Source organism: Glycine max, chromosome 12 (assembly GCF_000004515.6).
Source record: "Glycine max cultivar Williams 82 chromosome 12, Glycine_max_v4.0, whole genome shotgun sequence".
In the NCBI taxonomy this organism is placed as follows: domain Eukaryota; kingdom Viridiplantae; phylum Streptophyta; class Magnoliopsida; order Fabales; family Fabaceae; genus Glycine; species Glycine max.
In genome coordinates, this window is record NC_038248.2 from 9651311 (window position 1) to 9669552 (window position 18242).

The 18242-nt window shown below is 34.3% G+C and overlaps 2 protein-coding genes and 1 non-coding gene across 3 annotated transcripts; 2 read left to right on the forward strand and 1 right to left on the reverse strand.

Annotated features, from left to right (window-relative positions):
- Nucleotides 1-2072: 2072 nt before the first annotated feature.
- MIR10428 (microRNA MIR10428) lies at nt 2073-2522 on the forward strand. Its single transcript, NR_161713.1, has one exon. It is a non-coding gene; the product is annotated as a microRNA MIR10428 (primary transcript).
- A 3419-nt stretch (nt 2523-5941) lies between these two features.
- Nucleotides 5942-8481, reverse strand: LOC100785994 (uncharacterized GPI-anchored protein At4g28100). Its single transcript, XM_003540833.5, has 2 exons — nt 7488-8481; nt 5942-6600 (listed from the first exon to the last, which is right to left on the reverse strand). The coding sequence occupies exons 1-2, from the start codon at nt 8121-8123 to the stop codon at nt 6283-6285; spliced, it is 954 nt and encodes a 317-aa protein (XP_003540881.1). The 5' UTR covers nt 8124-8481; the 3' UTR covers nt 5942-6282.
- Nucleotides 8482-9681: 1200 nt separating this feature from the next.
- Nucleotides 9682-11486, forward strand: LOC100786509 (uncharacterized). Its single transcript, XM_003540834.1, has 2 exons — nt 9682-9835; nt 10117-11486. The coding sequence occupies exons 1-2, from the start codon at nt 9682-9684 to the stop codon at nt 11484-11486; spliced, it is 1524 nt and encodes a 507-aa protein (XP_003540882.1).
- The last annotated feature ends 6756 nt before the right edge of the window (nt 11487-18242 follow it).

An 18242-nucleotide genomic window follows, 5' to 3' on the forward strand; every position in this document is an offset into this window, starting at 1 on the left:
ATATATATTTTGACTAGTAGTGAAATAGTATATAATGAGGAGGGTAAAAAGTGTTAAGAATCTCCAATTAAGTGCGGGGGAAGAGTGAGAATTTCACTAAGAAATTTCAATTTATAATTTAGATGTAAATATTTTTTCTTGCTTTTAATAAAAATTAAAAAAAATTCATAATTATTTTATAAATGATATTACTGTATTAAAAGTAATTAAATATTTTTCTCAAAATAAAGGTCTAATGTTCTAGCATGATAGCCTATGACTCTAACTTATTTTAAACTTCTTTATAGAATAGTTTGTGTAAAATATGATTCTATAAAATTTTAAAAGAACATATATATATATATATATATATATATATATATATATATATATATATATATATATATATATATATATAATTTTAATGAAAAAAGCTTTAAAAAAGGCTTTAAGATAAGTAAAATTTAGGAGATTTTCCTTATTATTTCAAACCACAACATCTAAAAAATACAATATGTAAGAACTTTTAATTTAAAATTAACTTTTTAAAAACTAACAATTAGCTGTAAATTTATTTTTAACACAGTTTTTTTCAGATGTAAAAACGGATTTTTTTAAAACTAAAAAGATTCATAATAAAATTTACTGTTAGCTTGAAAGAAACAATAGATGCCACCGGGTGAAAATAAGTTAAACTGAATTAAGTTTTGCTTAAATAAGTTTAGCCTTTTAAAAAAATTCATCACTTAAGTCTATTATTGTTATAGGTTTTTATTTTTAAGTCTGATGTAATCTATTGAAATGCATGTCTTAATATGTTAGCAGCCTATTTTATATTAATTTTTTGATATAGGTCTAATTTCTCTTCACATGAGCCAACAGATTCATAAAACATTGAAAAAAAATATATATGTAAATCAAATTATATTCTATAAAAATTTAAACCATTATTACTCAAAACATGCTACAAAGGTGGAAATGAGTGAAGTGGGTTTTATAAAGAGCCACCGTATGATAACTTAATTTTAAAAAATAAAATTATTTTGTAATAAGCCCTTATAAATTTTTATCACTCAATAAGCTTATTTTACTTAGGTCAACATATGCTTAATATTTTAAAAAAGTAAATAAATATACGATTTTCATGCATTATAACAGTTTGAATATAATAATAATATAATAAAAAATAGACTTTATATTCTTAAATAGTTTAGTTTGTTAGGCTTAATTTTTTTTTTAAATGGTCTACATCCACTTTTAACCAAATAGATTTTTATAAACGTCCAGGTTTGGCTTGTTTTTAAAAAAGTTTGACTTAATCTAGATATGATATAAGTTAGTCCTTTAGAGTTAGGATTATGTCAGACAATTTGATATATTCCTACCCTTAGATACCACAAAGTAAATGTACTTTTCTAATTTAATATAAAATAAATTATTCATAATTAATTGTGTGCTTGTTTTGGTGTATGTATAGAATTGTGTTTACAACTTAAATTTATCCTATTTCCACTTCAAATTAGAGAAATATGTAAAACCTATGAGAGTAACTTCATTATTGAAATATTAAGGGTGGGTGTATGGACCTGGATTCCCAGACCAGTTTGATAAGCTTGAGGATTGCACAGATAACGAATCTATTTTATAAGAATCCCCATGATCATAGGAAAATTTAGGTCTAGTCCATGAAACCCAAGGACTTCATAGTTTTAATCTGCAAGCTCACGGACTAGCATGTGAATCCTTAACTATTGTGTTGTGAGGAAACACTAACAAAGGAGAGGACTCTTCAGTTCACTTACTCAAATAAATAAGCCCTAACTCACACTCGTGCCTCCCCTCCTTTAATGCTTCCTTGCGTCGTCCTCCTTCACCCTTTAGGTAATCGTTGAAGATAGTTGTAATGCCTCTGATTATTGATGTCTTGACGACTCACACTCTATCACTCTTCAAATGGTGGCATTTCCCTCCACTTCTCATTGGTCAGTATCCTCCACCGGTCAGAATCCTTCGTAGGTAGTCATTTTTGAGACATCGACAACTAGTTCTGACACTACTTGACTGCTCTCAATATTATTGATTGTTCCCACAAACCAACATGAGACTTTTAACATGTTTTGTCTTCACTCACACGTTTTCTGAAAACACTTCCCAGAAGGCTACTCATCCCATAATTGCTTCAAGGCAAACACACTTAACTTTGGAGTTCTTAAGTGACGGACTACCAAAAAGGAGATGCATCTTGTTAGTATAGGTAATATCAATTAATTTTTTTAAGTCATCCTCAATTGTACAGTTTCATACTTGTATAGAGGGATCCAAAGATTGTACAAGTATGATATTGTACAATTGAAGATGACTTAAAGGAATTAATTAGTATTATCTATACAACAAAATGCATATACTTTTTGGTAGCCTATTACTTAAGAACTCCACAATTAAGCATGCTTATCTTGGAGCAATTAAGGGATGAGTGACCTTGTCGGAAGTTTCCAAGAAAGCGTGTGAATGAGGACAAAACACGTTGAAAAGTCTCGTGTTAGTTTGTAGGAACAGTCAATGATCTTGAGAGCAATCGAGCAGTGTCAGAACTGATTTTCGAGATCTCACAAAAGTCTACCAACGGAGGATTATGACTAGCAAGGATATTGAGTGAAGTATCACCGTATGAAGTGTCATAGTGTGAGAATCGCTGAGAAGTCGACAATCAAGGGTGTTATAATAGTCACCAAACCGGTGATGTTACATCATTTGTGAATGAGATTTTGAGACAAGCAAAAGTGAAGCAGAGGTGCACATTTTTTAGACAAGCAGTGAGGGTCAATGGTACATGTTTTTGAGACAACCAATGAGGGTCAAGGGAGATCTTTCAGCCACCTATGTTTTCTCTGGTCATCGCGCCTATCTCCAGCCACCCGTGCTCTTGTCAAACCACTGTGGTGCAATGTTTGCCCCTTTCTCGCAATTATAGACTCAGTTGCACTTGCACTCTATTGGGTTGTTCTTCGTCCCTCTTTCACATATTCTCACTTACAGTGATATTTTTTCAAAAAAATAAATAATTTATTTTTCACATTACTATTTTGGCCCATAGATCGATCTGTTTATTCGTGGGTTTTGACAGACCGAGTATGGACCTAAAAATAAAAACCATTTATCTCATGAACCAAACTTATTCAGCCCATCTAAAATGCGAGCATTGTAGGTCGAGTTTTAATCGGACTGGACCGGTTCATATACTCATCCTTATAAAATATAGTGCTAGATGAGATCCACGTCCAATTCCCAAGTTAAAGTCAAAATTACTTTGTATTGCTTCAAATTATCATGTATTTGATCCATGCTTTTGGGGTTTAGATGTAAATCTAAACACAAGAATACAAAGATACATATCACGTCTCGAACATGTTAGCAAACATGAACTTATAATATTTTTGCTTCAGTGTCTCCAATGCATGTTCCTCCCATTTCTTTAGATGCTTCAGGTTGGACGTGGATCACATATGCCAAAAGCTAAATTAAACATGCACTTAATATTTGTAAATTTTCAAATTTGAGTTTGACCAAAGAAAAACAATTTTCGTTTCACAAACCTTAGCTCATATTGTATTTGATTAGAGAAACACTCAAATTTGATCTTTAAATTTTCCAAGCTCTTTCATTTTAGTCTTTGACTTGATAAAATTAAAAAAAATAATCCTTAGATTTATAATTTGTCATTAATTTCTCTGTTAAGTATTTTCTATTAAGCTTAATGGATATGCCTAAACACACATGCAATATGTAGGAAAGACAATGGAGTACAGTGATAACTCTCACTTATCCAGTTGGATGAAAATCGGCTCTATATCCACACAAGTATATCCACAAATTTTATGAACATTCCTGGGTATCCATCAATATTTGCTAAAACATAAAATTTAAGTAAAAAGAAAAAATAAACTAAAAATAAATAATTTTAAAACACGTATTTAAAATAAAGTTACATTTTTTTCTTATAAACTTTAGGACTAGAAAAAAAAATAGTATCCTGGTTCTTTTATTTTTCCTCTTTCGAAACAGTATGCTGTAGACAAAAATGTTGTTCTCCCAAGTGAAAACTTAGTTCTTCTGGGATGATTTTCTTCCAACTTAGGCTGCATTGCAAGTTCATAAAATCATCTACTTCTCTAGTTCTGCTGAAAAAAAGTTTTAGGGAATAACCTTTAATAACTGAACAATGGAGAAGAGTCACTTGTGCCTTGCTTAAATCCTCGCTGCCGTAAGATGTATAAGCACTGCCACGATCTGTTGCCTTTGTTGGACTACCAAAATGACTTTTTTTTTTACTAATCATATATTATTGGTATGAAATTATTTCGTGAAAGTAGTCTTTTGACATGATTTATTTTATATTTAAACATTAATCAAAATTTAAATTTTAAATCATTTAATTAAAAAACATATTTCAATGAATAAAATAACAAACGTTCGACCACATAAAGATTATTCTCCCTTAGATTAAACTAAATTATCTGAACAGCAATTGAACCCGTGAATTGGTAAATAGTAACATTTTAATTATTGTTTTGTAGATTGGTACTACTCGGATTCCAATTCAGCTCTGTACCTTCATTGAAAAATGTAAACTAGTGTTTTCTGCTGCGTTTTTTCTGTCTAGATTGATAACTTAACACATTTTTTATTTTGCTAAGTCGACCAACATACCCAGTTCATAGGGAGCTGTTTCCCCTTGGCTAAAGGATCTCGAGTGGTCCACCGAAGCTGATACTATTGCTTCCCAATACAACCTTGATCAAGCACAAACATAAAACCTTTGAGGACTTTTCTATGTTTAGCACATCAAAGTTTGAAGCAGCCTAAGACTATAGCAAATTACATTAACCATTATTTATTATTTACAATTTCGTATCAACAAATAATTTCACATGACTTGTTTATTTTTCAAGTTATGAAATGAAAAAATCCTCGAGAATAGTTTGAAATGTGAATGTTTAAAAAAATAACAAATTTATTATTCATGACGGGATCTCATTGTTAACCTCCATGAGCTTGAGACACCAATTATATTACAAGCATATGATGACCAAGAGTCATACATGATCCAAGTGAAGCTTGGCAATTTTAAGGTGTAAATTCTCGCATTGAAAAGAAAAAGTTTAATTAAAAACATCTAAGAAAATGAAGGAAAACTCTTTTCTAATTAAGACAAAAATAAATAAATAATCTTGCGAGACAATATATAATATGCTAAAATTATAAATAGCTTACCCAGCAGCCAACAAAAACATTAAATTCGAACGCAAATTTAATTAGGAGAAAATAAAATTTCTCATGTAAAACAATAACCTTTAGATGGGGTTAATTAATGTCCACCAAAAAAAACAGTGTATATTCATATGAAAATATACTTCCCGTGTTCCTATATACAAAGTACATAACCTTCATAAAAAAATTAATCATTAAAATTTTCAACAATTCATTTAGATTTTTTAGATTTGTTTATAAAATTATTAGCACCTCATTTGCTTCATTTCTTTCTACCTAATTAATAATATATCCAACAACTATTTACATTTTATAAAAAGAAACAAAATAAACTAAAGAAATCATTCTAATCATCCACTGTTTTCATGAGTTTAAAAAAAATTATCAAAATTACTAATAATTATCAAAAAGTTGTTAAGAATTAAGATAATTTGTAAGAAATTATTACAGTAACTACTTTAAAAAGTCTTAAACAAAAGACAAACCGAACTTCTAAAAAGATTCTCATAAACAAGGTTAATCCGAAACCCAACAATTTTTTAAAATATATCAAATTTTTAAGATGTAAAAACAACCCCAATTTCTTAGGTCTGAAAACATCTATGATCTTAAATTTTCAAACATAAAACATGCAATTTTTTTAACAAAATGGCAATAAAAAATTCTCATCCACCTGTTCTTCATTCTCACGCAGTAAAAAAATTAGGGAGTTTTATATCTATATTCGTTTCCTTCAAACCAGCAAGAAAACAACAAGGATGAGAAAACTGGAGAGGCAAAAAAAAAAAGAAAAACTAAAAAAAACCTCTTCTTTCTATGTAAGTTGGTGACACTACCGCACTAGCATCATGTACACACAGACATGTCAATGGACTCTGAAAATTTACAGCGAGAAAAACCCTCCCTCTAGTCAGAAACAAAAACAACCCACCATGTTTTGTTTGCATGTTTTGTCGAGTAGCTCAGCTTCACGTGATAGCGAGAGAGAAAGAGAAGAGGACAGACACTAAACCCCAGCAAGTGGACCCACCCTTTCTACACAAAAGCGGAAAATAATAAGAGAACCACGAGGGGCAAAACCGTCACGCAAAACTTGGACGGCCGAGATGGCGCGTGGCCGCTCTCGAACTGAAGCGAATCAACGGCCAGCGGCATGTTCTCTTGGTCAGGACTACACTTGGACTCGTGAGGGTGCGCACTGTACATCATCGCACGCAGCACTGCCGAAACGGTAGGTATGTACGCCGTTTTGTTCTTCGCCAGAAGCCACGTTAACCCCATCAGTTGACAGTCCCGGTTGAACATTTTCTTCACCCTATCACTTCCCTTCGTCTCGTTTTTATACCCCTTCACCTTCAAAAACCAAAAAAGTAAAAATAAATAAATAAATAACATTATTATCATCAATTAATCTTTCAATACCTAAAAACAAAAATCCTAAATAGTAGTGAAAACATGGTTCGGGACAAATTAGAAACGGTTCAATTCAACAATGTCGCAAAAGTTAAACCGAAAAAAGAAAAAAAAAAGTTTCTAATCTAATAATTCGTAAACGCACATGGGAAGTCATGTTCTCAGGTCAACCTGGTCGGGCAAAAAAGATGACTTATTTCTTCCCCTTCACTTTTCCTTTTGAATTTCGTTACCACTTCGTAGAACATTTGCACCCAACCCAAACAACTTTACCAAAGTTCAAAAAAAAAAAAATAGTGTATATAAGTAAGGAAAGTGCTGTTTGAAATGGAGTTATTCCTAAACTCAAATTTTAAGATAATATTGTTAAGTAATTTTTGTTGGGTTTAATATTGAACTATTCACAATTCTTAGGAATAACTAAAAAATGTTCAATCTTCAACATGAAAAGGCATGCTAGCTATTTCATATTAACCAGTGATATAATAATGTATATAATCAAAGTAACAGCCTTTTAAAGAAAATCAACGAAAAAAAAACATGTTAACAATTTCTTTTAACAAGTCATGAAGAATTAAGGTTGAATCATTGCAAGTAATACTCAAGTTTAATTGAGTTCAAACTTTAAAAGAAATAATTTCCGACCGAGACTGGATTAGTGAGGTCTCCTTCCTTGTGAACCGGTTAAGACAAAAAAAATTAGGAATTAATTACAAAACTGGTGAATATTTTATATTTCACAGCAATGTCACGTCACGGTGAAAAAAAAGTAATAACTTTTAGGGTTGATTGATAGAAGCTCAGAATAATGATATGATTGGAGTTACCTTTTGTAGGGCACCGAGGCATTTGGTGCAACCAGCGTAAGAGGAGTTACGGCAATTATTCTCGAGGTTGCGAACCGCAGCGGTTGGGGTGGCGTTCCTGTGAGAAAGCGAGACGTTAAACGCAGCGTTGCAGGTAAGCGACGTGATTTGGTGGAGTCTGATGCCGCAGAAGCAGAGAATAGCGTCGCACGTGGCGTTGGGCTGAGGGATTCGGATGTTGCGGGAGAGAAGCGAATCCTGGAGCGAGTTGACGCATTTTTGGGAGTCGTCGGGCATCATCGGAAGGTCGGCGGAGGACGGAGGAGGGGCGGCGGAGACATCAAGAGCGGTGCGGGCGTGAGCGGCGAAGAGCCAGGCGGCGAGGACGGGGCAGCAGCGGCTCCGGTCGAGGTCCTTGCCGCAGGCATCCTTGACGCCGCCGAAGAGCTCGTCGGAGAGGTCGAGGCGGCAGGTTAGGGCCTGGGTCTGGACAGGAAAGGCGGGGACAGTGTTGGAGCCCGGTTCGAGAGGCTGGTTGGGGTCGCTCACCGGTTCGGAGAGTAAACCGGCACGAGAAAAAGGTAGTAGGAATAGTAGTGACGTAAAGAAAGTAAGGTAAAGGCATGCGAGAGTGGGGATGGGGGGGAATGATTGCATTTTTTGGGGGTTTTGTTTGGGATTGGAGGAAATGAAAAAGGGGGAGGAAGATGGGGATGGGTTGAAAAAATGATAACTTGGAAAGGGAAGAGAGGTTCCTTACTGGGATGATGTTTTTGTTGAAAATTTTAATAGGAAGAAAGAAGAAAGGTGGGGAGATTCAAGGGACATTGGTAGTATTATATGGTACTATTTGAATTGGTTTGAGATTCGTAGAGGCATGATTTGATTGGGGCGTGTTGGCTATAACAATAGTGCATGCTAAGGAGGTGCTAAAATCGAGACAGCGCGGGCTGGTTTGGGTAAAAAGGTTAGGATTTTCTGGCGTTTGCTTTGGACCCTGCCGGTAGTGGTGTTTCTCTCACTGCTTTGTGCTCTTTGACAAAGTGGATTAATTTAAGGGCTATTTACCATTATAGCACTGTCAATAAAGCTGTGGAGATTATTGTGCACCTTAAGAGTGTGTTTTTGATATATTTTATTTAATTTTTAATTTTTAATAATTATTTAAAATAATATTTTTTAAAACGTTAATTTTTAATTTATTTTCTTTTTTATTTTTAAACATTTATCAGATTTTTTTAATTTTTTTATTTAAGAGAAATTTTTATTATTTTTATTCTTCATATAATTTTATATTTTCTAGGTAATTTAACACATAATTTTATTAAACACTTAAAGTTATATTTCGTAAGACATTTTAATTAATTTTTAATATTTTTTACTAGTTTAAAAACTTGTTTGACTATTTGATAAATAATTTTTTTTAGTAGTTTCTAATATTTTTTAAAAGACTACTTAAAATAGCTTTTTTTTTAAATGTTAACTTCTAACTTTTTTATATTTTCTTCCATTTTATCTACAATAAATATATCTAATTTTCTAGTTAATTTTGTCCTTTTTAAATAAATCATAATTTTATTATTTTTCTATCATTTTATATTTTGTAACTACATCAATAGTTAATTTTACCGAATACTTATAATTTAATAAGTTAGCTTTTAAGATGGTTTATCATTAATTTATCTATATGCTAGATGGTTTATTAAGGATGTTATTAAAAATTAAAATTGAAAATTTTAATTACAAAGTACTCCCTCCGTTTCAAAATACATGTCCATTTTTTAGAAATTGCGGTAACCAAGGACAGGCTAATTTGACACAAAAGTTCCTATTTTACCCTTGTCCTTTATTTTCTCCATTTTATATTTATTTATCCCACCTCATAATTACTCCCAATACCAAAATTAATTAAAGTTAATCAAATTACAATACCAATACATACTGGCAATACCAATACTACTAAATGGCATTATTTTTGCTTCGGTATTGAAAAGCTCAATTGGCATAGTTCGGTTATCAAAGTTTTTTAAAACTCAATTGAAAAAACTTCCCTCCATTATTAATTATACTCTAATCTTAAAATGTTTACCACCAAAGTTAAATTAAAATTTGTATTTCCCACCATTTTTTCAAAAACACTTATAATTTCAGTATATATAAGAGTTAGGTACTCATTTATCAAATTTATATTATTAATGAAGAACAAAATTTTGCTATGGATCTCAATGCTTTTCCATTTGATTTAAATGAAGAACCATTGTTTGATTTAAATGAAGAGCCATTGTTTGATTTAAATCAAGAACTACATGATTTAAATGGTGAGGAAGAAAACTTTGCTACAGGAGAAGAAAGCAACACTCACATAACTGGTATGTACTCTCATTTTCTTAAATTCTTTTTTGTTATACGTAAAAAATTTGCTACATATAATTGCTTTGAGATACTCTACATATATAGTACTCCAAGTATATAGAATTAGCCTAAATATAATTGTACTCTAATGCTCCAGTTTATATGATGATATTACAGTTATTGATGGTATTCTTAGATTTCATAGATTTTTTGTTATATTTATTTTGTAGAGATTTTTTTTGTTATGAGTATTTACCTTTATCATGATTATTATATGTAACTCATGTAACTTTTGAAGCTGATTCAGAAGAAGTCCATGAAGTTCAGAATGAAAGTCACGAAAATATTCAAGAGGAGCAGCCCCAAAACAATGATGAGGAACAACTCCAAATGCAAAGAAAGGTTAAAATGTTGAGTAATGAAGAGCGCATTACCATTTATCAGCTACTACTGCAAAAAAGTGTTGATGGAAAATTACCTCAAGGGGTGAAAGAGTCAGTAGCTTCATCATTTTCAGTTTGTAGGAAAACTATCGACCGTATTTGGAAAAGAGCAAAAGAAAGTGAGACTCATGATGTGTCTCATAAGAAGACAAAAAATAGTGGTCGCAAGAGAGTTGAAATTGATTTGAGTCAACTTCGTGAAATCCCTTTGAGCCAAAGAACAACTGTTCGAACTTTAGCTGTTGCCATGAAAACAAATACAAGTGCAATGTATAGGCTTATACAATCAGGTGCAATAAAGCGTCATTCGAGTGCCATAAAGCCACAACTGACAGAGGAAGGTAAAAGATTGCGGTTGGAATTTTGTTTGTCGATGCTTGAAGGTATACCGCATGATCCAATGTTCCAAAGTATGTACAATATTATTCACATTGATGAAAAATGGTTCTACATGACGAAGAAATCTGAGAGATACTATTTGCTCCCAGACGAGGATAAACCACATCGTAGTTGTAAAAGTAAAAATTTTGTTCCAAAAGTTATGTTTTTAACTGCTGTAGCTCGACCAAGATTTGACTCGGAAAAAAATGTAACTTTTTCAGGGAAAATTGGAATTTTCCCGTTTGTCACTCAAGAACCGGCTAAAAGGACAAGTGTTAACAGAGTGGCGGGAACAATGGAGACAAAAGCAATAACTTCGATAAATAGAGACCTCATAAGGTCAGTTTTTATTGAGAAAGTGCTTCCAGCTACAAAGGAAGTGTGGCCAAGAGACGAATTGGGGTCAACGATATTCATTCAACAAGATAATGCAAGAACTCATATTAATCCTGATGATCCTGAGTTTGTTCAGGCAGCCACACAAGATGGATTTGACATCCGTTTAATGTGTCAACCTCCTAATTCTCCGGATTTTAATGTCTTGGACCTCGGATTTTTCAGTGCTATACAGTCATTGCATTACAAGGAAGCACCTAAAACTATTGATGAACTTGTCAATGCAGTGGTGAAGTCGTTTGAAAACTATTGTGTGGTGAAGTCCAATTTCATATTTCTCTCATTGCAGTTATGCATGATAGAGACAATGAAAGCCAAAGGTTCCAATAGATATACATCTCAGCATATGCAGAAGGAAAAATTAGAAACAGAAGAACAACTACCCATTCAATTGAAGTGTGACCCAATATTAGTGCAAGAAACTTTGGATTACTTAAACAACAATTAACAGTACCTATTATGGTTGGGTTGTAATCACATTCATATTTTATTCCAAATACTAGTATTATGCTTTGATTTATAAGAAAGTCCAATATTTTATTCTGACATATGAGCAATACTTATACATCAAGACTATAACTATAACTGTTATTGAGTATCCATAGAAGTAGAACAGTGCCATAAGACTATGAGCAATACTTAGCCTAGATATTCTCCCTCTCACGTAAGTACCACTCCCAGACAGTATATAAAACACTAAGTAAGGATTTGACAGTACGTAAAACATTAGAAAGGATTTCATAGTACATTTTTATATTTTTTTGCAATACAACAAAATCTTCTAAATCACTTCCATTGAATTCATGAATTTAAATTGACAAAGTTTCAGTTAAGATTAGGAAGATAAATTTTCAACATCTTGTTAACCACATTTTCTCCTTCTCCCTCAACCTCTCCCTCTCCTTCTCCCTCAACCTCTCCCTCTCCTTCTCCTTCTCCCTCAACCTCTCCCTCTCCTTCTCCATCAACCTCTTCTTCTCCGTCTCCGTCTCCGTCTCCTCCTCCTCCTCCTCCTTCTCCTTCTTCTTCTTCTTCTACTGGATATTCATTCAAATCAAATCCACAATCTGCCTTTATATTTAAGTCAAAATCCTTTGTTGCTTTTGAAGATGCTTCTACACAATCTCCATGTTTTTGCATTTTATCCTCTTGCAAGGCTATGTTTGTGTCACTTTGTAACCCATCAAAAGAGTCTTCAACTCTTTCATATTGTATGCTGTCGAAAGAGTCTTCAACTCTTTCATTTTGCAAATCTTCAACTTTCACAGACTTTCCTTTGTTTTCCATTTTTTTTTGTAGTTGTAATTACATATAAATTTGCCATTTTTATAAGTAGTCCATCATTTAACAACCTTGGTACACACAAAGAGTTAGAGAGTCAAGGAGTAGTTCTTGGGAGAGTTGGAGGGCTACGAACTCCTTATCTTCTCATTGTTCCGCTCCTCGAGCTTTCATTCCTAAATTCACTGTTTCGTTCCTTGATATACCTCCCCACCAATAGATAGAGACAAATGGGAATTAATTATTGTGGACAAAAAACTAGAATCCAATTAATTAGTAGGCAAGGGCAAAATAGTCAAAATGCATCCTTAAACTATCAAATGGACATGTATTTTGAAACAAAAAATTTCTCCAAAATGGACATGTATTTTGAAACGGAGGGAGTATTATTATTATGTTTTATTATAATTTATAATACACCTCTAGTATAATTTTTGACAAAAATCTTTAATGAACAGGATATCCTCTAAACTCACAATACTCTTTTAGTGTGTGTTTGGTTTAATAGAGTGAATTTGAGATGTAATTGAATTGAGGTGTTTTAGTGGTAAAAATTGTTTGATAATTGTGTTTGTTTGGGTGAATCTGAGATGCAAATTTTTAAAAAAAAATTATGGATTCAATGGGATAAACTTTCACACAAAAAATGAGACAAACGAAAATGAATTGTGTTGCCAAATGATAAACAGTGATGTCCTTTTATAATTGTCCTAGAGAAGACCTCATGTCCCTATAACTTTTGAATGTGATAAAGTTGATCTCGAATTGTCAACATGATCAATTATGTTTATAGCATGATGGATTAAGTGGTCATTGGAATTGAACATTTTGATTTCTACATAATCAGTTATCATATTCACATAATTGATTATGTAAGTCACTTGAACTTTTGAATTTGATAAAATTGGTCTCAGGTTGTCAACATAATCAACTATGCTTATAGCATAGTTGATTAAGTATGACACTAGATAGGAACATTTAGGTGTAAGATTGATTACATAATTGATTATTCTATTAGTATAATCAGTTATGTATTCATTGTGTAATTAATGGGGTGAAATGGGCATTTGGTCCGTCGCTATTTTTTTTACTCTCTTTTTATTCTTTACCTATTACTTTAATTCAAATATCTTATCTCTTTTATACTCTCTCTTATCTCAATCAAACAACTTCAATTTTTACTTTCCTTTCACTCTCTTTCATCAATTTTCGTCTCTCTTGTTAGAGAGAAGTCTTAAATTCAGTTAGTTTTCAGTTAGTTGTAAAAATTGTTTGTGGTTACTATTAGTTGTCTCTTCTTAGTTAGTTAGTATGCTGTGATTCTGTTAGTTACTAACAGAATCAGTTAGTAATTGTTAGAGTCAGAGTTAGGCCTCATTGTGAACTCTGCTCTATATATAGACCTTTGTTGTAATCATCAAATCAATAATGAAAACACAATTATGATTTCTATCAGTTCTCTATCTCTCTCTAAATGTAACATGGTATCAAGAGCCTTCTTCCACAAGCGTGGCAAGATCCTCCTTTCTTTCCTCTTTCCTCTTTCCTCTGAATCTTCCCTTCTTCAATGGATTCCCAATCTCACACACCTCGTACACCACCAATCTAGGCGACACCCAACACAACAATCACACCTCTATCTTCTTTCAACTACAAGATTTATGTCAAATTAGATGCAACAAACTATCTTGTATGGCTGCAACAGATTGAACCAGTCCTAAGGGCTCATCGCCTTCATCGTTTCTGTGTCACTCCTGAGATACCTCCTCAATACGCTTCGGAACACGATCGCCTTGCCAATATTGAAAACCCAGCTTTCAGCAACTGGGAATTACAGGACCAGCTCCTCTTAGCATGGCTGCAATCATCTCTTTCCCCTGCCATTCTTCCTTTTGTCATTGGTTGCAAGCACACATTCCAACTCTGGGAAAATATCCATCAATCCTTTCAATCGAAAACCAAGGCTCAGGCGCGACAATTGCGAACTCAGCTACGCACCACGAAGAAAGGATCATCTTCAATTTCTGAATTCTTGGCAAAAATCAAACACATTTCAGATTCGTTGACATTTGGTGAGTCTGTTTCCCTTCAAGATCAACTTGATGTGATTCTTGAAGGTCTTCCTAATGAATTTGAAAGTCTCGTAACCCTAATCAACTCAAAGATCGAATGGTTCGATTTAGAGGAAATTAGGGCCCTTCTTCTGGCTCATGAGCAGCGATTGGACAAGGCGCGTATCACTGAAGAAGCTGCATCCCTCAATTTTACTCAATCTCAGCCAAATTCAAAAACCCCTAATTCTGTGAACCCTAATTCTGCGACAGAAACCCAGATTGCTCCTCAAGCCAATTGGACAACTGGGAACTCAAATTCAGGCAATTACGACTCTCAAAACAACAATTTCAAGAACAATCAATCTAGAGGCCGTGGAGGAAGAAATGGCCGTGGCAATCGTGGTGGTCGTGGGGTCGTTCCACTGTTCAGTGTCAAGTTTGTCATCGCACAGGCCATGATGCTTCCTACTGTTATCACAGGTTTAATGCTGCTTATGGAAGCAATCAACCTTATGTTCATGGCAACCCTTATTAGTATGTAAGGAACACTACACCAAATAACAACAATTGGGCTCAAAGCAACCCTCAGTGGCAGCAAGCAGCACCTCAGGCCAACTTCACTGGATATGCACCTCAGACCAATTTCACAGGTTATGCCATGCACCCTACCATGAACAACAATCTTGACACAGCTGCTACTCAGCATGTTACTCTCATGCAACCTCCTCCAGGCTCTGCTCCTCCTCCTTCTCACCTTGAGCACATATTCCTTGGCAATGGTCAAGGTTTGCGTGTCACTGGAATTCCCTCTTATGCTTTTCCTTCACCTTCTCATCCTCATCATACATTGCATTTAAATAATGTTTTGCATGTTCCTAGCATCAACAAAAATCTGATCAATGTTTCAAAATTTGCATCTGATAATAATGCATACATTCAATTTCATCCATCTCACTTTGTCATGAAATCTCAGGACAATGATCAAATCTTGCTTCAAGGAAAATTGGACAAGGCTGGACTTTATCCCATTCACTCTCAGTCATCAACTACTTCTAGTCTTTCTTCTAGACACCATTCTGTTCATTCTATTGTAACTAGTCACAATGACTTGTATTTTCAATGGCATCACAGGCTAGGCCATACAAATCTAGACACTATGAATAATGTCTTGAAATCATGTAATATGCCTACATTCAATAAAAACAAAACTGATTTTTGTATCTCTTGTTGTCTGGGCAAGTCACACAGATTGCCTTCCCAACTGTCTCAAAGCACTTATAATTCTCCTCTTAAGCTAATTTATTGTGATTTATGGGGTCCAGCCCCCATGCAGTCCTCTATGGGCTACAAATACTACATCTCATTCATTGATGCTTTTAGCAAATATATTTGGGTCTATTTTCTTCATGACAAATCAGAAACACTTACTATTTTCAAACAATTCAAAGCATTAGCTGAATTACAGCTTAACACTAAGATAAAAGCCATTCAATCTGACTGGGGGGGGGGGGGGGGTGAATTCAGAAGTTTTACATCATATCTCAGTCAGTTAGGAATCATTCATCGCATTATCTGCCCTCACACCCACCATCAGAATGGTGTGGTCGAAAGAAAGCATAGGCACATTGTGGAGATGGGCCTCTCCTTACTCTCCCACTCCTCTCTCCCTTATCATTACTGGGACCATGCTTTTCATACTGCTATGTACATCATAAACAGACTCCCTGCATCTCATAATCATTGCATTCCCCTCAAAGTTCTATTCAATAATGTTCCTGATTATAACTTCCTCAGAGCCTTTGGTTGTGCTTGTTATCCTCTTCTAACCCCTTACAACAATCCTAAGTTCCAATACAGGTCAAAAGAATGCATCTTTCTGGGCTATTCTACTTCTCACAGGGGTTACAAGTGTCTTGACTATAAGTCTGGCCGCATCTATATCTCCAAGGATGTGTTGTTTAATGAGAAGCACTTCCCTTATCAAATCACTCCACCTACCACCTGCTCTCCTAACCAAACAGTCACATCAGCAGCTCCCTTGGAGTTGTCAACCATATTCCCCAACAAACTCCTCACACACCAAACAACCAACCTACTCCTCACACACCTACTCCTCACACACCAACTACCTTTCCCAGCCACACATCTTCACCATACATCAGTGCCTCTGCCTCTCCAACTCCAACCTTACCCTCCACAGCTTCCTCCACCATTGATCCTAACTCCACTCCCATTTCCACTCCTTTACCTGCAAATCTTAAGTTGTCCAAAACTGGTGCTGACCCCTTTGACAACCCCACTCTGTACAGAAGCATTGTAGGAGCCCTGCAGTATGCTACAATTACCAGACCTGAACTTGGATACTCAGTCAGCAAGGTGTGTCAGTTTTTCGCTCAGCCACTGGTCTCTCATTGGAGTGCAGTCAAAAGGATCTTAAGATACTTAAAGGGCTCCATTGATCATGGTCTCACCCTTCTGCCTGCCACCACCAGTGCCCCTCTCAGCATTAATGCTTTCTGTGATGCAGATTGGGCCTCTGATATTGATGATAGGAGGTCCACTTCAGGTGCTTGTATCTTTTTTGGTCCTAATCTTGTGTCCTAGTGGTCTAAAAAGCAAACTCTGGTTGCTAAATCTAGTGCAGAGGCCGAATACAGGAGCCTAGCACATGCTGCATCTGAAGTTCTATGGCTCCAGTCTCTTCTCCATGAGCTCAAAGTTCCCATCCCTCCTCCAGTTATCTATTGTGACAACCACAGTGTTGTTGCTATTAGTCACAACCCTGTGCTTCACTCCAGAACAAACACACATGGAATTAGACATTTTTTTTGTGAGGGAAAAGGTTCTGAACAAGTCTTTGGTTGTTTCCTACATTCCTGCACAACTCCAAGTTGCTGACATACTTACCAAATCACTCAGCAAGCATTTGTTCTACAACTTCCGCTCCAAACTCAGAGTACTTAGTACTGCTGAGCTTGTGGGGGAGTGTTAGAGAGAAATCTTAAATTCAGTTAGTTTTCAGTTAGTTGTAAAAACTATTTGTGATTACTATTAGTTGTCTCTTCTTAGTTAGTATGCTACTAACAGAATCAGTTAGTAATTGTTAGAGTCAGAGTTAGGCCTCATTGTGAACTTGCTCTATATATAGACCTTTGTTGTAATCATCAAATCAATAATGAAAACACAATTATGATTTCTATCAGTTCTCTATCTCTCTCTAAATGTAACATCTCTATATCAAACAATATCTTATTATGTATTTACTAAAAATGAGAGAAATAATATTGAAAAAAAATTATACTTTTTTGTGAGATCCACACATTTTATATTATACTTTAATTAAAAAATTACTCTTATATTTTCATCCTATAAATAATAAAAAGAATAATAATCACTGTTAAAAGTTAAATACTAATTTATAGTCAGTATTTTAATATTTGCTAATGAATATTCTAGGGAAAATGCTAAATAGTATTATTATTCTTAGGGCATTAATTAAAAAATTCTTAAAAAATTTATTAGAATTCACAAAATTATTATTTATGATTTTTTTTTACTTTCTTCTATAATTTCTAAGATAAATACTTTTTTTATTCTTTAACTAAGGTGCTAAGAACACCAATAAAAGACTCATATTTTAATACTGATTGATTATAGAAGTATTCTTATTCACAATCCACATGAGAAAAAGGAGGGTTCGGTGAGTCAGAAATCAGTCTTATTCATGCGGGGTGCGGCACATTTCCCTGTTTGGGATTCTTTTACAAAGAATTTCCCAAACTAGGGCTGTTCTTGAGCTATTTCCCAGGGGGTGCTCTTTTGGCACGTACCCTGCATGGGAAGCGCCATTGTAACTGGCGAGTTCATGC

Coding starts and splice junctions, on each gene's coding strand:
- LOC100785994 (XM_003540833.5), bottom strand. CDS start 8,123: ATGCAATCATTCCCCCCCATCCCCACTCTCGCATGCCTTTACCTTACT. Junction 6,601..7,487: donor GCCTCGGTGCCCTACAAAAG/GTAACTCCAATC, acceptor TGGTTTTTGAAG/GTGAAGGGGTATAAAAACGA.
- LOC100786509 (XM_003540834.1), top strand. CDS start 9,682: ATGGATCTCAATGCTTTTCCATTTGATTTAAATGAAGAACCATTGTTT. Junction 9,836..10,116: donor AAGCAACACTCACATAACTG/GTATGTACTCTC, acceptor TAACTTTTGAAG/CTGATTCAGAAGAAGTCCAT.